The following is an 18,863-nucleotide window of genomic DNA, read 5'->3' as shown; positions in this document are numbered from 1 at the left end:
AGAAGTACAGCAGATCAGGGGTCAAGGATTATCTATCTCAATCATAGCTACATCCCCAACACTTCTGTGGTGCCTTCCACATAGTACCTAACTAACAAATATTTATTGAATGAACAAATGAATGAGTGAATGAACCATCTGCCTCCATATTATCTGTGCCTCCTTTGGCACTCATCCCACTGCATTGCTTGTTCTCATGTTCATCTGGCCTGGAACTATGATCCTGTTGACTGCAAGGATCATGCCTCATTTATTGCTCTAGCATCAGAGCTAGGCCACAGTAGGTGGTCCAGTAAAATACTAGAAGACTAGCTGAATGAAAGTCTACATCAAGATGCGACTGACTGTTAACAGCAAGCACGACCTTTGAAGGAACAACAAACAAAATTCTTTAGGCTGGAGCTCTGCTTTGACTTTCACACGCCTGGCTTCTGTGAACACTGTTTTTTTCTAACAAGTTCCTTATGTGGCAATATAAACTACGAGTGCTTCTTAGAGATGAATATAATGGACTCCAATTAAATTTAAGTTTCTCCCATTTTTAAAAAAATGAGCACAGCTGATATAAATGAAGATGTAACTTACCAAAAATAAGATTTACCTAAGATTAGAATATCCTCAGTTTTCTAAGGAGATACCAAAAATATTTAGGATAAAGACAGGTCTTTTCTATTATTCATTCATTCTTTCTTTCTTTTTTAATGAGAAATTTTAATATCTACTCTTTTAGCTCTTATTCTCTTACTAAAATCTTAAGATCTTTTCTTTTTTTTTTTTTAAACTTTTTAAATAGACCTTACTTTTTTAGAGCAGTTTTAGGTTCACAGCAATACAGAATAGAAAGTAGAGAGATTTCCCATACACCCCTCCCCACTACACTTGCATGGTCTCCACCATTATCAACATCCCTCACTAGAGGGGTACCTTTGTCATAGTCATTCCTCCTTCAGAGTCTCATTAGAAACCACATCAGGGCGACCTGATTCTCCCTTTACCACTAATCTAACACTGATCCTCCAATATTTTCTTTTAGGGATCTACTAAGGCAGAGATTTGTGTTTTAGTTCATCTTTGTATTCCTAGAACCAGGCACATATCAGGCACTCAAGAAATATCTGTCAAACAAAGGGACGAATGAATAAAATACCAAATCTGATTGCGGACTTAAACCAGAAATGTGGCTAGCTGGTGTATTAGCTCTGCCTATAAATGGCCTCATCAGGTTTGGAAAGCCAGATACTTTCCATGTATAAAATCAGTCTTCACAAGAACCAAGAGGGCGGCATTCCTACTAACCCCAAAAGAGGCTGTGAGAGAGAAAGGTGAAGTCAGCTGTCCTTAGCTAGTAAGTAACAAGAGCCAAGATTTCAACACAGACAGGTTGGTGCCGAAGCTGACACACTTAACCACAACGCTCCCTGCCTCCCCACCCCAAGCCAAACTAACAGGCTGCATTTCTCGTCTTGTTTGCTGTAGTCACAGCTTCCTGAACTGGTGGCCCAATTAGTCTGCACATTTTCACTGGCTCCACACTCAGAAATCAGTTCTGTTTTTTATCACATTTCCTTACTTCTCTTGTTTTGCACACCTGCCCTCTGCTTTGAGAAAGACTTAGGGTTGATTTTAAGAGGATTTACCCTGCTCACGTTGATGACTTGTCCAGGGTCCAGCCCTTGCTTATGGGTTTCCTATTTTCTTTGGCCTGTTGGCCTCTGAGTAGGGAGATATTACTCATTCCTATGCCTCCCTGACCACACCAAGTGCTCAGGCTGGAGTCTCATGCTACTCCATGGAGCAGTCACTCCGTCTTGACCCCAGACATTCTGAGAAATTCCCAGGATTTATGCCCAGGCAGATAGGCAAGGCCTGGTAATGCTTTCATTGTCATTCTACCAAAAAGCCACAGAAAATGTGAGACACGGCTTCAGCTGTGTTATTATATTGTCTGTTGCCTGGGAAATACTGGTGATACATTTCAAGTAAAGTCTATTTTTCATTCAATGTATGCTTGAATGCCTGCTAGGTACAAGGTATTGGACCAAGTACCTAGCTACAAGATGGCAGAGTAATTGGACTCAATCCAACCAGTACTTTATGTCCTTTTCCAGACTCTGCTATTTTTATATGTTTGGCTTGTAGGATTAGCACCAATATGTGAGACTCCACATTTTATGCTACGGTGGCCAAGACTGGAAAATACATAGTGATTTTAAATGTAAAAAAAATTTGCAAATCATTGCTAAAGGTTCTCCTCCCTGTTGCCTTTTTCATAAAACAACTGGACAGCTAGTAACTCAGAGCTCAGCCAGGAGAAGGTAAACCACTCTAGATCTTTCAGGCAGAGGAATGTAATACAGGGACTTGGTTACATGGAGGATAGAAGGACTGTGAAGCCAAATAGAGGTGATGAGGCAACTCACACATTAGCAACAGCAGGAAGCAACTATCACCCCTAGGAGTGCAGGGACATTGAGAGGAAATAGTGTGACTGGAACCCAGTGCCTGTGGTCTCTAGTAGGTTCTAGAATGAGAATGAGATTGTACAGTGGAAGCAAGAGTCACACAGGGGCTGTAGCCACAATTGGAGTCACAGAGTAGGCAGGGGAGGGAGTGAGGAGAAACTGACTTTTCTCCTCTTCAAACCCTCTGATCCTCCTCAGTGCCTCCCACTGGCTAAACCGCCCAGGAGCAGAGAGCAAGGAAGCCTGGAGGCATGGTGACCCACAGCGATAGAAGGGGGAAGAGCCAAACGAGAGCAAACTCCCTCGTCCAATCCCAATTTCAGGCACAGAGAACTCAGGGCCGAAAGCATCCTTCCTGCCTGTAGCAAGTCACCATGCAGTAAGGAAAACAGACAAACAAGTAGCTGTAAAGCAGGGTGGGAATCGCTACAACAAAATGTGGGGGCACAGAACTGAGGCATCAGTGGGGTCTCTCAGAAGGCTTTCCAGTAGAGCTGACTCTCGAAGTTAAGTCTTTTTGGGGGTGTAGGGGGAGGCAATTAAGTTTATAGTTACTTATTTAATGGAAGTACTGGGGATTGAACCTACGGCCCTGTGCATGCTAAGCATGCGCTCTGCCACTGAGCTATATCCTCCCCGCCTTGAAGTTAAGTCTTGACGAGCAGGCATTAGCCAAGGAAAGAAGGGGCAGATGGAAACACACACACAAAGTCTCGCAGATGAGAGAGAAGAGAGGTGCCTGGGGAACTAGAAGTGGTTTGGAATGGCTGTGGCAGCTGCAGGCTGGGGCGTGGCAGAATAAGGGGCTGATCTAGGCCAGGTCATGACGAACTCTGTGTAGCAGACTGTGGAGTTTGGATATCGATCCTCAGGCACATAGAACTTCCGACCTAGTTTTTTTGTGGGTAATGTCATACTCTTTTTCTTAAAGAGGAACTCAAAATGTTGAAGCTTCAGGATGCACAAAACCTGGATCTACCTGAGCTGGGTGCTGCAAAGCAATACAATTAGCTGAGGCGGATGGGAATCCCACAGAGCTCAACTCCACCAATAAACACTGTGCTAGTCCCACAGGAAAGCCAGGGAAAGGCGTATTTAATCATTTAGTAGGGTTACTTAAGGATCTCATTAACCAGATCAAGATCAAGATCTTGATATTTTGCGCTTCAGGATTTTCTAGCACTTAGAGACATGGTAATACAGGCAGGAGGTCCTTTGGCCTTTGACCATGGACATCTAAGTTAGACACACTTACATTTGGGCAATGAGGGGGAGGAGGGAAGTGCAGCAGGGAGGAAGGAGTGCAGGAGGGAGAATGGAAATTGAGAAGGGAGGAGAGGAAAGAAGACAGTGAGACATACAGTTCATCGATGCACACCGTCCCCATCTCATTGCAGGTGGACCATTCACAACTGCACGTGAAAAGCAAAAAGGAAAAGGGATTATACAGGGCACCAGGTATCCACCTGGTATTGCCACTCATATTATGACCTAAAGGGTATATGACAAGAATGTCGGATCAAATGCCAATCTATCACTTTCAGCTCCAAAATTTTGATTGATCCTCCTTCAATATTATTTCCAACATTGACTGTTGGGAAAATTATAAATGATCCAAAGTTAGCAGAAAAATAAGCCAGTTGCTTTGGCTTAAAAAGTGATCATTGTAGATTCAGCATGAATATTCAACCAGTTGATGATATTTAGAGCTTGGTCTAGTCTTCATTCCTTAGAGAACTGAAAAGTGATACAATGCTCTCTACTCCTGGGAAAGAAGGGAGCCATGTCCGGGCACTGGGACAAGGTCAGGGTCTACAGAGTTTAAAACAAAATGTGTTATAACCAACAGCCCTTCACAACAAGCATCAAGAATCACTATTAAGATGAACACATCTTACATCTAGGATCTTCATCATGTTTTTCCAAGCTAACAAAGTTCAGGAAAGTCAAATTACTTTGCTATATTCTCATAGTAATTTAATGTTAAAGTCAAATCTAGAATCAATGAAAATGGAAAGGGTTAATGAATGTATCTTTTCTATGTATATTTTCACCCAGATGCACAAATGTATTTTGGTATTTTTATTCATTATGAGATATTTATTGCTTTAAAAGCCATATCAAAAAATTCACTGAAAATGGTTTATCACAGCTAATAAAAATAACTTTAGTTTTATCATATAAACTAGTACATGTTACACTTCCATTTTACTTGTTTATGTTCAAGGCCACAAATTTAGAAAACACCAAAGCACATTCCTACATTTAAAAGAAAGGGAGTGAAGGGAGTGGGAAGTGGTTGGAGGCAGTAAAAGGTACAAACTTCCAGTTATAAGATAAATAAGTACTGGAGATGGAAGGTGCAATATGACAAAAATAATTAATACTGCTGTACATTATATATGAAAGCTGTCAAGAAAGCAAATCCTAAGAGAAAAATATTTTCACAAGACAAAAATTTTTTTCCTGTTTCTTTAATTTTGTGTCTATACAAGATGATGGAGTTTCACTAAACTTACTGTGATAATCACTTCATGATGTAAGTAAGTCAAATCATTACGCTTTACACCTCAAACTTAGACAGTGCTGTATGTCAATTATATCTCAATAAAACTAGAGGAAAAAAGAAAAAAATGATTAAAAATAAAAGGGAGTTCCCTCTCTCTCTCCAGATTATTTACACACACACACACACACACACACACACACACACACACACCCGCCAAGGCAATATAGTCCTTTGATCTTGCAACCACAGACATTTAAATTAGACACACAAATTTAGGCACTGAAATTTCCAATGCATTTGCTCTTTTATACGCACTTCCTACCCAGTATAACCAAAATTTCTATTTAGAAGTTTCACCCTGCTTGTTTAGCTAAATTTATATGATGATGACTTGAAGAAAATGCTGACATTGTCAACTTGGCAGTAATTGGCTATTAACAGGATGTCTTTGGATTGATTACTTAACCACATGGGCTTCTGCTTTTATCATGGCTCTAGGGTTGAATGGGAAATGGCAGCCAAAAATCTAGCCAAGTGGTAATTAGCACCATAAATCACTTATGATTCATGAAGTAACTACTGGATGTCAGGTATTATGAGGAATAAAAGGAAAACACATATTAAATATGTTTTGTGGGGAGCACGGAGCCTCATTGGTGAAATAGGATTAACAGAAGTGAAATCAATAAAGGTTGACTCAAGAAAGTATATTCTACCTCGGTGCTAAGTGATATGTTTCATATAGTAATGAGGTAGGGATCAGCCATTCACTCATTTGTTAAAAATATCTGTTCAGATTCCTTGTGGATGGAGGGATGTTGAGATGAAAGTCACAGTTCCATGCAAGGAACTCACAGTCCAGCAGAAAGACAGACAAGGACACCAACAATTACAATATAATGGGAAACTGCTGTGATGGAGGCCTGTGCTTGGGGACCGAGGGAGATTTTACTCAGTTTCACTCAGCTGGAAGAACGCAGGGTAGCAACAACAAACACAATCGCCAAACAAATAAACCATGCTGAGGAAGGAGTGGTCTGGCAGAGGTGACTCTTGAAATAAGTTTCAAAGTTGGAGTCTAAATGAACCAGAGGAAGAAAGGGAGTTCGGGAGAGTTGGAAGAGCATGTGAAAATCCATGAAAGTCTGTAAGAACAGGGCATAACAGGAATCAGCATTGAGTGTGGAAAGGAAAAGGCATGTATGAAGAATTTGGTAAACTGAATGAATGGTATGAATTCTTCACTGCTCTACAATAGAATTAGACATTCATTTTCTTGCAATAGGCTCCTGCATTTCCTTACCCCTTGGATTGAGGCTTGGCCATGTGACCTGCTTTGACCAATGGGATATCACTGGCAGTGACAGGAACAGAGGCTTGAAATATGATTGGGTGGTTGCGTTGCTCTGTTTTATTTCTGCCATTGTCACAAGGAGAACATACTCTAGGGAGCTACTGCCTCTCCAGCCAGGGCTCTGGCAGAGCAGAGATGCCCCTGCCTCCCCCAGATGTACTGAGAAATATTATTTATTATTGTATGCTAATGAGATTTTTTTGGATTGTCATGCAGCAAAAGCTGACTAATACCGAGAGCCCTGAGCAGTTCAGTTTGGCTAGAGCAAAAGGTACAGACCTGAAGTGAAGCTGACTGGAAAATATGAGCTGGGATGACCCAAAGATATCTTACTGAGATGGCACTAATGTTGAGCAGTATTTCTAGCATAATATTATACTCATTACTCCAGACAAGGACTGAAATCCAATGCAAAGAATCTGCTATGACCTACTACACAGACTCTGCAATTAAGGATTCCAAAAAAAAAAAAATTAAGCTATAAAAACAACTCCATCAGTTTTCATGACAAATAGAAGACAAAACACCAGTTACAGTTTTTTGTTATTGTAATAGCCATATTACAATAGTACAAAGTACAATCTGATAATAATTTTAATTTGTCAATGACTTTTAAAAAATCATGCTTAGTGTTTGTTAGGAAAATGATTCTATTCTTACTACAATTAATTCCAGAAACAGGAATACGGAAAATGTCAGTCAACGAAAATTCTTTTCCAACAGGTACTGCTCTTTCAAGGTGCTTAAATCTACGTCTTATATTTCCCTCTAGAAACTACATCTGGCATTTGAATAATTTAAAGGGGGTGCGAGAGAAAAACACCCATTTAAATGGGCAAAACAGTCAGACACAGCATAAGCCAAACCTTCACAAGTGTCCTAGAAGTCAGGCTGCTTGGAAATCATTCTTGTGGATGAAAGCACCACCCAGTTAATATTATAAGGGCAGGAGACCCTGGTTTAATTTAAAGGAGTGTGATTAACTACATACTCACAAATATATGATACTCTTCCCTTCACAATGTACAGCTTAGTTCTGTCCTTGAGTATGGGCAAGACTTAGTGACTCCCTTCTAATAAAGACAATATACTGAAAGTAAAAGCTGTGACTTCTGGGACTAGTCAGAAAAGGCACTGTGAACTCCTCTCTGCTCTCTCTTGGATCATTGGCTCTGAAGAAGAAGCTGTCATGTTGTGAGAACATTCAAGCATCCCAAAGGAGAGACCCACCCTTCTCATGCAAATGTAAGAAGAAGTCAGGGAGGGCCTGAGACTTTGCCCGTAGCACTGTGAGTGAGCTGACCGTCCTGGAAGCAGATCTGCCAGCCCCACTCAAGCCTTCAGATAATGGTAGCCCTGACTGAGATCTTGACTGCAACCTTATGAAGCACCCAGCCAAACCACTCCTGAATTCCAGACCCATAAAATCCATGGTTATATATATTTTGTTGTTTTAATCTGCTGAGTTTTAGGGTAATCTGTTCAATGACCCTAAGATCAACACACTGAGCTTCTCTCTGCAGCCATAATGAATGCAAAGGGTCACTCTGCAACAGGACCAAAAAAAAAAAAAAAACAAAAAAACCTAAAATTAACAGATCGTACAAAGAGAAAAAGAGAAAGAGCATTCATTGGCAATGCCTTAAGCTCACTACGCACTAGGAAAACACAATCCATCAAACCTTCAGAGAAAGGTCTTGTTCCAAAGGTCATTCAAATTGGACTTTACCAGATAATTAATGGATGAGAAAAGAGAAAACTCTATTTCTCTGGAATTCCTCTCTCAGGAGATGAGAGGCAGGGAATGGGGAAGCAAGAGAGGAAGAAGGCAAACTTGTATTTCAGCAGATTTTTATCAGCAATGAAAATAACACCATCTCATGCAACTGAATACCGACTATAACACAACAACACAGGGAAGATCTGTAAATATTTAAGCATCAACCAGTAAATTATTATAAGAGCTCTACCAGCCCTCTATCTTTAATCGAGTTGACCTGTCCCATAAAGATAATATTTTCCGGGAACAAACCAGGATACAAGGGACATTAAGAAGTTTCACAGATGCTTAAAAACATTGAGGCATTCCTGGCTCACAATTACTACACTTCATTTCTGAATTTGTGACCAAAGTTTTCTGCCAAATGTGTCTTCCATGCCAACAGCTCTTTTCAACCACAGGAATACTGAATATAAGAACCCTACTTCTCTCTCCCAGTTTTGAATCCTTTGGGGACCCAGTTTTTTTCTCTAGAATTCTCAGCCCTGTGGATTCATAATAAACTGTAGCGTGAGCCCCAGGGACTGAATGCTAGCTTTAGTGTGTACGCACAGCGTCTTCTACCCTGACTGCCATTTCTATGTCCCTGAAATGACATAGGAGACTTACAGGATCAGAGAATGGTTGATTCCTTTTCTACCTGTGTTTGCTTGCAGGAGTTCAGTAGTATTTTATTTTCTCATCTTTCTTCCAGCCCCCATTCTCATTTTCTGAAACAAAGTCTACCTTCTTCAAGTTAACATCTAGAACTTTAGAACTGATAAATACTGATTCTTAAATCTCATCTTTCTTTACATTTAGTCACTAGAATTTTTGTCTTCTGTGGCAGGGAAAGCTTGAGGGGACTCATTTTCCAACTTCAAAATTCACTCAGGGATTTTATCCTCAAAGAACAATAACAAATTAGCCTATGTAGCAGACAGAGGGAGAAAACTGTCCTAGCATCAAGCTCTTAAACAAAAACCTGAAATTTTCTGTTGATTGAGGATGACATTCCAATTTTATTCCAACGCTAATTAAGATGATAATTTTTAGCCTCAGTAGCAATACTGGAGTGATTAGAGCTCTTAGCACCCAAAATATTTGATCCCACAGAGTAGATGTAAAGTACTAATGACCTTTACAGAAACCAACGAATTCCAGCAGGGAAAGTCTTTGGAATGATGGCCCCCAGTCATTTCCATTTAACTTTTCCCAGACACTGGAATGGGGAAAGACACTGCCACCATCAATGGGTGGGAGGGGATAGTCAGTATTACAAGGCTTCTCTAGAGAAAGCCCTAGAGGAAACAGAAATATAATGGAAAACCAAGAGGTCTGTTAACCAAGGAACATGTGTCTGAAAAAGTTTGCATAATAAAAGTTTGCAAAATAATTTGTTTGCATAATGCCAATGATGTATTTGCTATCTTAGTAGATCTTCACTGTGAACACAATAGAGATGAATGCAGAGACATAAGTAATTCATAAACTCAACTATATCAGCCTGAATTTGTAGCTGTTTTTTTTAACATTTTTTATTGATTTATAATCATTTTACAATGTTGTGTGTAGCTGTTGTATTTTAATAATTCTCGAATATTCATTCTGACTTCATTATGTTTCCAGTGCAGCTATGCTGAAAATTTCCATATTGGAATAAATTATTTGACTCATTGATTACTTTCCTTCTACTTCTTTGTACTACACCAGAGGGCATCCTAGTTTTTTTTTTTCAATTATATATGAAGGTAGGTTACATTTATTATCTATGAATTTTAGTTTAGAACAGTAAAGGAGATGTTCCAAATTATTTGGTATAAAAAGGAGACAACATGTTTACTAGGGTTGAGAATCCTGGCTCTACAGGTTTCAAGTCCTTTCCCACCTCAGGACCTTTGCACATGCTATTGCTGTCTCTGCCAAGAATGCTCTCTCCTGACTCTATGATTGATATGGCAAACTCCTCAACTTCCAGGTCTTGGCTAAAAGACTAAGTCAGAGTCCCTTCTTCTATGCTCAGAGAGCAGCTGACATTTTTTCATAACACTTAAAACAACTGAAATTAATCTATTCATGTATTTTTGGTTAGTATCTGTCTCCATGCTAGGCACATAAAAGGCAAGAACTGTATCCCCTGTTTACCACTATGTTGTAACAGCCAGCACCAGACCTAACATATACTAGATGCTCAGTAAGTGTTGGTTAGATGAATGAATGAAGATCCAGAAAGATTAAGTTGCAAGATTAAGCAGCCAAGATTACATAACTAGTAAGTGGTAAAGCTAAGATTCTAGCTCATATGTGATTGATGCCCCAGACTCCATTCTTACCATCCCATCATGCTGCTTCCAGCTAAAGCAGAATCACACGTAGAGGTAAAAATGGTTTCTCTTCTAAAATATCAGAGGTAAAACAAAACTGAATTATTTAGTTCCAGGTTTCTCCCCTGTGTGCCGCTAGGGTGAGGTATTATACTAGAAGCATAACTTCTATGAGTGCACCCCAAATTGCCAAAGCCATGACCAGTTTCCCTAAAGGTAATTCCCCTACTAGGCACATGCTAACATCCTAGAATTGTCAAGTGCCAAAATGTATAACCACAAAAAATGTTTTTAATCATATTCATATTTCCCCAAAACAGATCACCCAACTTCACCTCAAAGCTGGTTATCTACCAGGTCATGGATGCCCCAAGGCTGCATCTCCAAACACAGCAGAGCAGAGTGCACAAGAAGCTTGCGGATAGCACGACCACAACCCACTGAAACACTCTGGTCAGTCCAGCAGTTCACATGCTTTGAATTGTGGAAGTTGGAATCTACAATGAAACAGAGTTCACCAGATAGACTGCACAGTTCTGGCCTCTCTTCTGTAAAAACCCCACCTGCCAAGCAATGAATTCATAGGTGACAACAGGGCAGAGGGAAGTAAGCACGAATACATATACATCTGGAATCATAGACATCTGGATTTGAATTCTGGTCCCCTGTTGTTCAGCTTAGTGGGCTTTGTGACAATTGATCATCTTGCTGAGTCTCAGTCTCCTCACCTAAAAATGGGGCTAATACTGATCTCATAAAATTTTTTTATGAGAATTCATAATGTACCAAGCAACTGAGAGTTTATTAAGTAACTGCTTAATAAATGATAGAACTGTTTCTTATCAAAGGTCATAGTGATGTCTGCCTCTAAATTCCAACAGCATTTACTTTCTACATAACTTGCTGATTAGCATTTACCAGTATGTACATTCAGTGATGGTTCATATTCTTCCCTTATCCAAACCACGTCTTCTATTTTATCCAAATGAGAGTGTGTACATTATTGGTAGATGCACTAGGTACCTGACAAATGAAAACCATCAGTAATAGTATTAGCTCACACACACCCCAACCAAAAGCCTCACATAAACTTTACAATCATAAATATTTGTTGATTTATGGTACAAAATAAACCATACTTGAATTTCAGCTGTTATGGATACACAATCTAAACATAAAAATCCTCAGTTCGATGACTCCTCTGATCCAATATTTTTTGGAGAATCATGGAAACTGAAAAACTTTACATTCATAAATATTTGTTGATTTATGGTACAAAATAAACCAGATTTGAATTCCAGCTGTTATGGATACACAATCTAAACATAAAAATCCTTAGTTCGATGACTCCTCTGATCCAATATTTTTTGAAGAATGATGGAAACTGAAGGGGTTGCACAAAGACTGAAATCAGGAAAATTTCCCAGTTCTTTTCAGGTAAATAAAGAAACTTAGTTTTGTGAACTATAGACCAACGAGCTTACTGTCGACTGGGTTCGTATATGGTTTAAGACATCAGTGTGCATAATGAACATGTAAGTAAATGGAATAAGGAAATAAACAGATTAATATCTGGGAATGACATGCAGAGATCAGAAATAGAAACTGAGTCGTTATCCAGGGGATCTATTAAAATCACACAATGCTGGGATTGGAGAGTGAGTTTAGGTCAGAATAGCCTGGACTCAATTGTCACAGTTCAGGGAACAAATGAGGAGCCTCAGAGCTGATCTGACTCATTTTCTGAACTGTAGAAGCGGGGATATAGAGCCATTTACCCGAAGACAGTACAGGGTTTAGTGGGGAGAGGCAACAAAATCATGGCCCACAAAGGAACCGCTTTTCTTTGGCATAAGTTAACGGTGTAATATGAGCAAGGAGAAAAAGTGGGTGAGAAACTGCGCTGCAGAACATTCTGCGTATGTTATGCAAATGGAACCCCTTCAATTCCAGTGCCAATAATTAGCCAAGTCCAAGGTGTAGTGCAAGCTTCAGATGAACGAGAGCTGCAGGGCCCTCTGAGTGCTTAAGTTCTAAGGATTCTACATTGTTTACAATCTACGTGAGAAGATAGACAAAAGAAGGTTCCATACAATCGAATGAAAAATACATCGTTTAAGTTGAAAAAGACAAAGGCTAACGAGAGAGAGGAAGGCAATCAGATGGAGTGAAAACACAGCCTTCTGTTAGGTAATGAGGAAAGCCATGAACTGGCATCTGCTTCTCCTTGCTAAGGTGGAAGGAATATTTGTCACTTCTTTTCTCTTCTCTAAAAATGCATATTCTCTGGCTATGTCAATGATAAGAAAGGGGTTAATTGAAGATCCTGAATTAGAACAGTGTATTTCAAATGGAGGTCACAAAATCCATAAAATCTGCTCAGCCTTTTGATAAAAGAAAACAGGAAACAACAGAAGGGTAGGCATTATTTCCATTTGCCTCAGTTCTGCTAGTTTGTATGCATTCAAGTGCACACACGTACCGTGTCGTTGATGTAAAATGTATTTTTTCCTGTGGCACCACATTTAAAAAATTGTTAAAAACTTTTGAAAAATTGTAAGAGGGAAATCAGATGGAGCACTTCTGGTGAAAAATTAGCCAAAGTCAATGGAGCCATGAATTTTTAAAGACTCAGCAGAAAGTGAGGTTCCACTTAAGTACTATGTCAGCATATTCAACATCCATATTTCTTTTAGTCTTGCTTTTATAGCTTATTGTTTGTCTAAGTACACCACCTAGTAATAATACTTATTTTCACTCATTAAAATGTCCTTTAAAAATTGTATTCTAGAGCATAGTGATAATTGCATTTTATACAGAAAAAAAAACCCTGAAAACATGATCCAGTCCTGACATTGGCTGACTTCTAGCATCTCTAGGCCTCAATGCCTTCATATGCTCCTTTTTTTTTTTTTTTTACATAAAATAAGAGGGTCAGGAGAAAAGATGGCTTCGGTTTCTTCAGTTTTAAAATTCTATTGCTTTGATTTAGTGGAAAGGCAGACATTTTTCTGTCTCAGTCTTTCCTGGGGATTTGAACCACAAGGCTAAGATCAAAATATGAGTCACTTTGCTGTACACCTGAAACTAACACAACATTGTAAACCAACTATACTTCAATAAAAATTTTTTTTTTTTATTTATTGTTCTCCTTGCAACCGTGAATCTCAGTTGCAACAGGATTGAAGCCCTTTGCTGGGAATGAAAGGTCCCTTGAGTGTTGAACTATAAACACCAGCCTTAAACCCCAAGGCACACCCCCTCAATTGGTGATCAACCAAAATCACCTCCCCTCAAGCTCAAAGGGCATTTCTCACTTTGTCTTACTGTCATCCCCTATGTGTTTGTGAAATACAGGATTCTGCTTGATGACTATACTCTTTACGAATATATACATGTATGTCAGAAAATTATATCATGGAAATTCATATTTCAAGGGTTGTCTGGACCACTGCTTGAGAACCCCTAGCTGATTTTCCTCTGATCTAAGCATTCAAGTGTTCTTGCAGAGAAGGAAAGACTCAGTCTGGCAAGCCCAAGATCAGGACTTCCAAAAGGAACAAAGACAACTTGTGACTTGCCTAGAGTGACTCAGGTGCTGGCTCTGCACTTCCCCAGTCACAGTTGATCCATCACCGACACCATTAGAGGGTGTCCTGCTGACAGAGGTGGCCACCTTCCTGGCCACCAGATCTTTGGTGTGCTGTGATGAAATTACAACCTTCTCTACATCTGCTGATTTAGTGCCCTAGCATAGGAAAAACCTTCAGAAAGAAAAATCCAAACTGGGCTGCAATCAAAGTAACAATTATCTAGTGAGGATCTTTTATGTACAAAGCAATCAAAGTAACAATTATCTAGTGAGGATCTATTATGTGCAAAGCAATCAAAGTAACAATTATCTAGTGAGGATCTATTATGTGCAAAGCAGTTCAGACCTGATCCCTGCTTTTGGCCATCATATTGTTCAGTAACTGCTAAAATGAGTGGGAGAGATAGTGCTTTAGGTATTCAGGGGGTGCAGACATTTGTCAGTCTGGGAAAACCAACAAAAACTTCATGCATGAGAGAGGGGTTAAGCTGAGCCTTGAACTAAGAGTAAGACGCATATATGTATGTAAGACGCATATATGTATGTATACGCATGACTGGGACATTGTGCTGTACACCAGAAATTAACACATTGTAACTGACGGTACTCCGATAAAAATAAATACATAAATAAAATTAAATTTTTAAAAAAAGAGTAAGGTGAAAGGAAAGGACTTTTCCAAAGGGGGAAGAACAAAGTGTTCCAAAGTGCAGAGGCAGAAATGCACATGGCCTGTGGGCACGGACCAAGAACGAACATGAAATACTCTCTCTGTCGTCTGCATTTTACATCTCAAATCTGATCAAAGGAATATCTCCGACCCATCTCACCAAAGCAGTATGACTCACAGAGCAAATTGGTAATAGTTAGATTTTCTCCTGATCTACATTCTATAAACTTGTATCCTAGAAAATACTTCTATCGGTTATCTGTTTTCCCATCACTTTCTTTGTGGCTGATATGCAACCCTGTATTGCCACATCTCTTCGATCTGATCTGCTTCTGGAGTGGGAGATCTTGGTCAATCACAGAACTGAGTGAAATTCAATCAGGAGTCTTTTATTGTAAGACCTGTAAAGCGTAGACGAAAAGGCTAAGTAGGATCTCTATTTGAAAGAAATTTTAGTAGGAAAGAAAATATTGGCCCATGGAACTATTAAATAAAATACTGCCTCCTGTTGTAGGAAGATGAGCCACCAATAGTATTGAATTTGAAGTCCGGAATTGGCATAGTCCATAATGGCACATGTGAATCATATGTTGGTATGACTAATGAGTTATCTCAAGATTGCTACTGACTGTTGCCCAGTATGAACACTGCACAAAAAAGAGCACCAGATCTCGAAAAAGAGTTTGCTACTTGCCATGATAGATGTGGACAAAGAATGCCCCCTGCCATATCAGCAAAGGATGCTGCAGCCATCAAGCCATCAGCTTCTGTAGCTGCCCCGAAGGTGAGGCCTGAGGGAACTCAGGATGGAGACAAACAGGCTGCCCCCTCAGCCACTGCAGCCACCCTCATCCGTGCACCCTGAGGAGATTCAGGCTGGGAAAGAACAAGCTAGTGGCCCTGGATCCTTAAGGTGCAGATCAAAGGAATGATTTCAGTGAGCCCAGACTCTTGCATCTTCCCATACATAGAAAAGTGCTAAATTCATTAACCTGAGATGTCTGTTTTTCTTTAATTAATAATTATCTTTTGACGTCCTAACTACCTGTTTTTTTTTTTGCTGTAAAACTCCTACATATGCTGGCTCCTCCCTCACCTCTTTGGAGCAGTCCCTCAGAGCTATCTGAGAGGCTGTCTTCTAGGCTTAAGTCCTCAGCCAAGTCACGAAATAAAACATAATTCTCAACGTTTAGGTTGCGCAATTTTTTTTCAGTTGACACACATGTGTCATGCTGCATCTGTCTGGGGAGGGGGTGTATCATTTCTAATTCTTCTAATAGGAAGGGGCATATTTTCTTAATTTATCCATCTAGAGGGGAAAGCTGCCTCTTATTAGCTCAAAAGCTTCTCAGAGGTGAGTTGGGGGTTCTGATCCCCCCTTTTTCATACAAGAAGACATGGCTCTTAATGAACACTTTGAGATTACTCAGTTTTCTCAATACTGGGAATAAGCGAGAAGTTGAAGAATAGATGGAGTAGAATTAATTTACATCCATTATTTGGAACTTTATCACTGTGTAAGCACTACTGTTAACGCTCTGCTTCAGTGCACACCGTGAGAGGAGGGGTCCAGCTTACCTCGTTCTCCTGGGGTCCCTGGCACACCTGCATTTCCCGGGAAGCCTGGAGCACCTGGGGGTCCTTGCTCCCCGGGGGTTCCAGGCGAGCCTGGTCTCCCAGGCTCCCCAGGAGGCCCTTGGATGGTCCGGATTGATGAGGAGTGGCTGGGAATCTGGTTGAGGATGGCTGTGTACCTGGCCATGTGACCTGAGACACGAAGGACAAAGACAGCATTCGGTGAACTGTCACATGCAGAAAGAGAGGACTGCAGGTATTATGCGTCAAGGCTCTGAAGGATTCTGTTAGACACCCACCAAGGGAAGCAGCACACCCCTCTGGGATAAGTTGGTTTCCAACTTAAAAAATTCTTGCATTTTACTTTGGATGATATTAACAGCTGGACTGTATTCAAGTCGCATCTCATGTGTTTGGAATTCCACAGCTCACGTCAGCATCCCAGTAAACATCACTGAGCAGAAGTCATAAATTTGATCTTCACCCCCAACATTTATCTGACCCCTAAACCCTCACCCAGCTGCCCCTTTTCTCCAGCAATTTCCACCCCAGTGATTTATCTTTTTTCCAACCCACAAAGCCGGCTCCACTCTCTTGCTCACAAATCCCCAGACAAGTGCTTTGTTTTAATTCATCGCTTCACTGCCAAGCCTTTTTGCAGAACTCTTTACTTGGGTCCCAGCTGCAGAAGTTCCCACTAGCTTTATTATTTTTTTAAATCTGGCTCTTTCTCCCATAATCTCGTAACTCAGTTGTGCCTGGAAGAATGCATTTGAACAATTAGAGGTACCGACTGATAAAGTATTTGACACCATAACGCCCCATTTTTCCAGCTTCATCAGGAGACAAGGTTTCCTGACAGAAATGAATTTTTTAGATGACTGTTATTTATTCCGTTTTAAACATTCAAATCTAAATAAAGAAGAGTAACCATTTTTAGAGGGATTATTTCTAAGATATAGTCAATGCATTCTTAAGCCTAGAACCATGAGTGGAACAAGGAAGGGATTGGCTGATGACTCAGGAGCCGTCAGTAGGCACGTTCATGAAGGTCTGGGTGGGATCAAGCATTTCCACATCAGCTTCCTCCTTTGACAAGGGGGTCATCCTTTATCACTTCTCTAGCTGTCATCACTGTGGCCTCGACAGTTTCCCATATAACCTTTCCTAGCATAACGCTTCAGAGCAGCTCTGGACTCAAACCAAATAACTGAGCAAGAGAGGAATTATATGCTAAATGAGAAATCAAGTTCTGAGGTGGAGCCAACGGAAGGAAACAAGAAGCCCAGAGAAATGTGAAGTCGTGTACGGGAAGATGGGTGAGGTGCCAGAAAGTCAGCGTCTGGGTAAGCTGGGTCAGCTGGGTCCTGCTCATAAAGTTGCATGTGGTCTCTTCTATATTTTTCCTCTTACAATGGCATTGACAGGCCAGGCCTCCCTATTTTATAGACCTGTTTCAGCTCTTGTATAACCCCTGCTGGTTTCCATTTCCTAGAAGTTGTTCACAAGAATCTGAGAATGCCTGAGGGGAAAAACTGGATTCTGAACTCTTAATTTTTAGGGCATGTTTCAAATAATCACGTATTTATATAAGATTTTTATTCTACAGCAGAATAAGGCAGCAACGACTGTGAAATTTTCCTTATACTATGGTCAGTGAGTCATATTAGGATTTAACCCTTAGGTTTCCTTAAAATAATTAACCGCCCATTTTCGTTGTATACTTGGAATGAGAAACCCACAAAATAATTCAAGATACAGTTTAGCTTTGGACGTATTCTACTTAATGTTCAGTTTCCCTTTTATAATTACCGGGGTTGTCAGAGAATCCTATTTTGGCATTAAATTTAAGTAGTTTCACTTAACTGGTAAGTTCTCTCACACACACGAGTTTGGGCAACATAATATAAAATGAAATCAAGTTAAAATCTAGTAGGCTTGCTACTTCATCTGAAGATAGTGGCTTTGTACTCAGTTCCTCTGAGATTTTTGTCTTAATGGAAACTCTCAAAGCCCCGACAGACCTCTGTGCCTTCCCCAGGGTGAGATCTGGATTTATCCACTACAGACAGAATTTTGGACTCAGCCAATAGGGCCTTCTTGGACACTTACAGGACTCCCAAACTTCCTGGGTTAAAAAAAATAGAACCTCAAAGTTGTTAAGGCAGCCACTCAGGTAATATCAGCCCTGGAGAAAAAGGATGCTATAAGCATAGGGTAGAGGTGGGGCTTGACAGCAGAGCCGGGTTTCAGAGAACGATCTCATCTCTACGTGGCCTCAGACCTTTGTGGAACTAAACGAACTACTGGCAAAGAGGAGGGCTCACCCTAGTAACCCTCCGGTTAGATTACTGAAACAAAATAGATACAGTGGGCAGGGGAGAAAGGTACAGAATCCATGGCTACGTAAGTGAATGATCATAAATCAGTAACTGAAATACTGGGCTGTGGGAAAGTCCAAGTTTAAAATGAAGAAATGGGACAGGTGTGATATAAAGTGTGTTCCAGTGTAATTCTGACACGGAGCCCAAGTATCATACCAAAGGACACATGAAGCTTGTCCCCATGTGTGCATGTGTGTTTATGTGTCTGTATTTTTTGGCATAAATCTTAAAGAA

General features: G+C 40.3%; 1 protein-coding gene across 3 annotated transcripts in view; it reads right to left on the bottom strand.

Annotated features, from left to right (window-relative positions):
- Positions 1-18,863, bottom strand: part of COL14A1 (collagen type XIV alpha 1 chain) — a 184,328-nt gene that overhangs the window by 7,102 nt on the left and 158,363 nt on the right. For all 3 annotated transcript variants that reach the window (XM_015245410.3, XM_015245407.3, XM_015245409.3), the window contains exon 45: positions 16,249-16,437. In XM_015245410.3, the coding sequence (XP_015100896.1) occupies positions 16,249-16,437 (189 nt within the window). The remainder of the gene's footprint in view (positions 1-16,248; positions 16,438-18,863) is intronic.

The sequence above is a fragment of the Vicugna pacos genome, chromosome 25 (assembly GCF_048564905.1).
Source record: "Vicugna pacos chromosome 25, VicPac4, whole genome shotgun sequence".
Classification (NCBI taxonomy): domain Eukaryota; kingdom Metazoa; phylum Chordata; class Mammalia; order Artiodactyla; family Camelidae; genus Vicugna; species Vicugna pacos.
The sequence above is the reverse complement of the archived record's forward strand: the minus strand, read 5'-3'. Positions and strand labels throughout refer to the sequence as shown.